Source organism: Nanorana parkeri, unplaced genomic scaffold, assembly GCF_000935625.1.
Source record: "Nanorana parkeri isolate BGI_ZX_2015 unplaced genomic scaffold, ASM93562v1 scaffold376, whole genome shotgun sequence".
In the NCBI taxonomy this organism is placed as follows: domain Eukaryota; kingdom Metazoa; phylum Chordata; class Amphibia; order Anura; family Dicroglossidae; genus Nanorana; species Nanorana parkeri.
In genome coordinates, this window is record NW_017306644.1 from 569,965 (window position 1) to 576,094 (window position 6,130).

General features: G+C 45.3%; 1 protein-coding gene across 1 annotated transcript in view; it reads left to right on the forward strand.

Annotated features, from left to right (window-relative positions):
* PEX14 (peroxisomal biogenesis factor 14) overlaps positions 1–6,130 on the forward strand; it is a 117,932-nt gene that overhangs the window by 87,176 nt on the left and 24,626 nt on the right. The window contains exon 4 of the mRNA XM_018559036.1: positions 5,306–5,434. Within this exon, the coding sequence (XP_018414538.1) occupies positions 5,306–5,434 (129 nt within the window). The remainder of the gene's footprint in view (positions 1–5,305; positions 5,435–6,130) is intronic.

Genomic DNA, 6,130 nt, shown 5'->3' on the forward strand with positions numbered 1-6,130 from the left:
ATAACACGGGTGAGGTCAATATTAGCGAAGCCCCTTTGGATAATGAAAATTATAGATCCATTTCTGTGCACGGCGAAATGTTGCCGCAGCATCTCACGGCTCGGGGACATTTCAATGCTTTCTAAGACTTTAGTTTTTGCTAACAGGCTCGCGAGGGTTTTTAGTGCATTTCCTGTGTGGTTTTGACACAAGAAAAGGACAACGATTAATTTCCCTCCTGATCAGGCGGAATCACACTTACATTTATGTTCTAAAAAAGAAGAGGTGCTTGTTAAAATATGCCACCAATAAAAAACTTTCTAGTAAAGGGAACCTGGCATCGTATGCTTTGTCACAATTATTGCATGCTAAATGCAGGGGCGTCCCGAGGCCAGGTGACACCCCGCCGTGACGTCATCGCGCATTCGCGGCCATCTTTTTGGTACCTGCCGGCAGCCATCATGGTGAAGGACACCGGCAGAGAGAGGAGGGGGCGTTCACCCGGCAGGATGAGGTATGCTGCCGGATCACCTCCTCTCCCCTGCAACTGTCGTGCTCTCGGTCCATGACGGAGTGCCTGACTTTTTAGAGGGGGTGACACCAAAATGACTGTCACTGACTGACTGTGACGCCACTGCTAAATGATGTGCCGGAGTAACACTTCCAGGTATGTATTTCCTCTCTGAGATCCCTTCCCCATGGCAATGCCTTTGTCTGTCTTTGTCTCCAGAAGGAAGATGTCATCTTTGTTCAGGCATCATCCACGGTCACCACCTACTTTCTGGCATGAGATGGCGGCTCAGAGAAGATACAGTTATCTAAATACTGGTGCCCTGTGACTTAGTACATAGTTATAATGCACAGCATGAGTAATCACTGGACAAGAAAACACTGAGAAGATGCTCCCTACTGACTGCAGCAGGCTAATGGCATCACCTTAACCTAGACTGGAGGTGGGCAAACTCTGGTCCTCTAGCTATGGTGAAAGTACCCATCATGCCTCTGTCTCTAGAAGTCATGCCTGTGGCTGTGAGAGTCTTGCAATGCCTCATGGGAGTTGTAGTTCCACAACAGCTGGAGGGCTGGATCCCGGTCCTAGGCAAATCACTGACTGGAGCTCAATCACACATTTGTCCTATGTAGCAGCATTTAGACGGAGAGAGGCAAGTCATACATTGGGAATGAACCGGGGCTCATTGCATTGCACAATGATGTCAGCTAACATATTTCAGGGACTAGGGCTTGGGGTAGAGGGGTCCATTGAGGAGCTCAGAGTTGGTTGGTGACACGGAGGTGAATTTACTCAGGCTGAAGCAGCTCTGTCCAACAACCAATCAGCTTCTAGCTTTCAAAGCTGAAGGTAGAAGCTGGTTGGTGATTGTGCACAGCTTCTCCAGTTTTAATAAGTTCACCCATAGATTAGTGAATAGTGGTGTCACCTTCTGGGTACCGTGTGCAAATCAGAAGAGTTGCTGACATTACAGATAATTTGGCAGGTTAAACAGTTCACGTACACACTCTGTGGCCAGATGTTTGGGGACACCTGACCACCACACCTGTATAAGCTTGTTGGACATCCGATTCCAAAACCATGGGCACTAATATAAAGTTTGCCCCTCACTGTGGCTATTCCAGCCTCTGCTCTCCTGGGAAGGCTTTCCATAAGATTTTGGAGTGTGTCTGTGGGAATTTGACCCCATTCGCAGTTGGCTTTCTAATTCAACCCCAAGGTGTGTGTTAGGCTGGGTTCACACCTAGGCATATGGAATCTGCGCGTTTGTCGCGCATTTTTACTGCGATTCAACAAACGCGCGTTTCCGAGGGCAACTTGGCTGTATCCCAATGGAAACGCGCAACAAAAATGCCCCAAAGAAGCTCCTGTACTTCTTTGGGCGTAGTGCGTTTTGTAGCGCGTTCATACGGCCTGTAATACGCCCAGGTGTGAACCATACCCATGGGAAATAATGGGATTTCGGTGTTTGAGCGTTTTCCAGAGCGTAGGAACGCGCTACAAAACGCCCCGGTGTGAACCAGGCCTTAGGCCCCATTCACACTTAGCGATTTGCAAATTGCGCGTTTCTCGCGCGATTTGCATTTTTCACGATATCGCGCAAATGCTTGCATTGAAAAGCATTGAATCGCGGCAAAATCCGCTCCAAAATGGGGTCCTGCTGTAGCGACACACGACCCGCGACAGCAGGACCCTTTGCCCCATTGCCAAGCATTGGAGAGCGATATCGCGCGGTAAATAGCCGCGATATCGCGGGAATTACCGTGCGATAAATCGCTCAGTGTGAACGGGGCCTTAGGGTTGAGGTCAGGGCTCTATGCAGGCCACTTGAGGAACTCATCAGACCATGCCTTTATGGATCTAAATTTGTTCACATCCAAGGTAATATCAATAGTTCCTGTTCTTGATATTGATGGAATGGCTTTGTTGCTATATTATTTTTCCACTTTTAGATATAAATAGTGCTTTTTGAAGACGTTCAATAAGGACGGGCGAAAAAAAAAAAATGACCAAATTGCGTAGAAAGGTCTCAGAACCTTTCTGCTTGCGGTACGTTTTTTAGCCGGTTACTGTGCAAACTGTCAAGCCTTTTTCACTCGGCTCCGAGTCCTTGCCTTGTGTCCCCTCGGTGTCTCGCAGATTATTCAGCTCAGATAGCAATCAACTGGGAGACGCGTGTGTCTAATTTGCATTAGATTATTCGAAACAAAAAAAAAAAAACTGCATTAGTCAGGCTGGTGATAAACAACGGCAAGGAGTTTATAATAACAGCCGACGCTTCAGCGTCCTTCTCTCTCGGACAATCGTCTCTCGTTAACCTCTTATCATCCTTGCTTTGGCGGGATGGGGTTCTTGTTGTGTCTTTGATGCCACTTTTAAGTGTTGCATTACACACACACATCAGTCTGCGAAATATTAAATGCAGAAGACGCAATACTTTGATCTTGTTGACCTCTGTGGTCTTCTTGGTACATTCATGTGCAAAAAAGGCAAACCATAGCAGCCAATCATCTTTCACAGAGCTGACTGCAGTGAACAGAAATCTGATTGGTTGCTGGGGGTTATCACTCCTGGTTGCTGGGGGTTTTCACTCCTGGTTGCTGGGGGTTATCACTCCTGGTTGCTAGGGGGTTATCACTCCTGGTTGCTAGGAAAATTAAAAAAATAACACAGAAAATGTCTTAAAGTCCCCCACATACATGCGTCGGGTGCGCCTATGTACGAAAACGACGATTGCGCCCATTATTCCGCACATGTTACATATCGCCGCGAACGTCGGAGTGGGAGCAATAAGTCTAGTGCCATCAATCACTGATAACACTAAACTGATGAGCGGTCAAAACTTTTAAAGCGTCGCCTATGGCCACTTTTTGTTGCGGTTGTTTTCTGCGATTTCGCGCGCATGCAATTTTAAAGCTTTACATGTTTGCTCTTTTATATTTTACCAAAAAATTGGGGTGATAATAAATGTTTCATAACATTTTATAGGGAAACATGTTTTTTTTTTTCAATATTTAGGGTACTTTTTTTGTTATATAGTAAAAAATAAAAGTTGTTTTTTAAAGTGGTGATTAAATACCACCAGCAGAAAGCTCCATGTGTCCCCAAAAATGGTATGAAATTCGTTTCAGTACAGCGCTGCATGACGGAATAAACGTCAGTCAAAGTACCGCAGCGCTGAATACTGAAAAATTGCCTGGCCAGGAAGGAGGTGAAACACCCCGGTCAGCAAGTGGTTAAAAGACTCTTGTAGATCATTTCTTGAAATGGCTTCGTAATTGATGGTTGACCAGCTGTTGTCAAACTGAAGTCTCAGGTTGTACAAGGCTTGAATTGTTACACATTACAGTTCCGGATTCCCTTAGGATGGTACATGACTTAATAAAGATTGCGCGATATGCTCTAGATCAGGGGTGCCCATTAGGTAGATGGTGATCTAGCAGTAGCTCTCAAAGCTGATGCTGGTAGATCAGGAAGGGGGGGAATGGCGGCCCCTTTATTCCATGTTGGTATATTTATTTAGCTGTGCACACATGATTACCTATTAGCCTGAGTCTGCTGAGCGGAGCTTCCCGACACCTTTCTGGTGGATACTGGTGGTTGAAGTGCAATGTATTACATCAAAGAATATTAGTTTACACAGCCTGTTGCAAAATACAGCAAGGTGAGCCAGGAGAGAGAGCGGGGAGAGACGGACAGGAGAGAGAGAGGAGAGACAGCCAGGGGAGAGAGAGCCAGGAGAGAGCCAAGAGAGCAAAGAGAGACAGCCAGGAGAGAAAACAAGGAATGACAGCCAGGAGAGAGAGAGAGCGAGGAGAGACAGCCAGGTGGATGAGGAAGGAGAGACAGCCAGGAGAGAGAGAGCGAGTTTTTTTCCGTTAGTAGATCTCATGTAGCTCGTCGTTTTGAAAAGTAGATCTTAACACAAAAATTGTGGGCACCCCTGCTCTAGATCAAACTGTGTGCCATCACTCTGTGTGTAGGTAGGACTTGATCCCAGTGTGCTTCTAAAAACATTACAATTGCTTCTACAAAGTTAGGTGCACGCTGTAAGGTTCTAGTAGCATTTAATCTCCAGCTCTTCAAAATTGCCCAGTCTCGCCGTGGACGTCAAGCATGGTCAAAAATTGTGACGGCGATCGGCATATCCTTCAGCAGTACTACTTGGCATTCTTTTGGTATTCCATTCTCTGTTCATATAATCACTTTGTGAGCTTTTTGATTTCCTTTTTATTTCTGCGTTTGTCATAAAATATAGACTTCTTTTCCTTCTCTGTAGTAATGATGCACTTTAACGAGCTTCCTCTTTACATAATTAGCTCTGGTTAGTTTTCCATTCCCTTTTTCTTTTTGTCTGGTTTTGTGGGAGTTTTTTACGTGAGCTGAATCGAGGACACTAACCTTTAACCAGGACAGTTCCACCACACGTCCCCCCCCCCCCCCACAGCCCAACTTCTCGGTGACAGAGGAGTTAATGGCGGACGGAGCGGATGAAAATGAGCCATGTTTTGCCGTTGATGAGTAGCTTGCAATGTATCAGACTCGAAGCTGCAGTAATAAAATTGCTGAGAAATTAAGCAAATTGAATGAGAAACATCAAACCTCGAACAATTTCTCCGCCCAGACTCCGAGCCTGAGAGATTGAGCTCTATAATTCACGTTTTGTCTCTTTTCCTTTCTGGCTTATATTTTAAAATGACAGCAGTGGAATTGGACGATGTTGTTTTTATTGGAATATCAGACCATAGCTCAGCGATGTCGGAGGAGCAGGAAAGATCTGACTTTTATCTGTTCTTTGTTTTTGTTTTTTTGCAGGGTTAACCGATGAGGAGATTGAGTTGGCGCTACAGCAGTCAGGCACTGCCCACAATGACCCACCAGCTTTGGGTGCCCCTGGTCTACCCCTCCCAGGGCCACCTCATCAGCTGGCAGTCCAGCCATACAGTGAGTCCTATTTTATGTTAATGAAATATGAATTCCTGCCAATGGGGAAACAAAATGCCATACATTCTAACTAGGGATGCACCGATACCAGTTCAGATACCAGTGCCGTGGCATTTTCATGAGAACTACCGCGGTTGCAGCTGGGACCGGGCTCTGGCCCTCCACCACCGTCCTGTAATCATTCGTCTGTATTGTTTTAGAAAAGCTGTCACATGACAATAAACAAAAATGTATCAGTACTTGTGTCTGTAAGTACTTGGGGCAAGTAATCAGTACTTGTACTCGCAAAACTGGTATCGGTGCATCCCGAATATATATTTATAAAAACAAAATCATACAATAAAACAGAGATGTACAAATCCCAGGTGCTCCGTGTGCTCCTTACACATGCGGCCTCCTAACTTCTGAAAATTTCTCTAGTCTAGTCTTAGAGCTGGAAAAATATCTGTACTTGTACCGAGTACGGTACTTGGTATCGGTGCATCCCTAATTCTAACAAATTGAGTGTTTTCGTTGAAAGAAGCAGTTTTCTACATGTGCCTTTGTGTGTTTGGCAGCCATTTTGTTCTAAGGTACGTTTTGCACCTGACTATCATTTCATTTTTGGCCAAATTAATTGTTTGAAGTTGAACTCCTGGCAGCAATAAACGACACCAAATTAATTACAGCTTTGTATTAAATGGACCTTTACCCCCC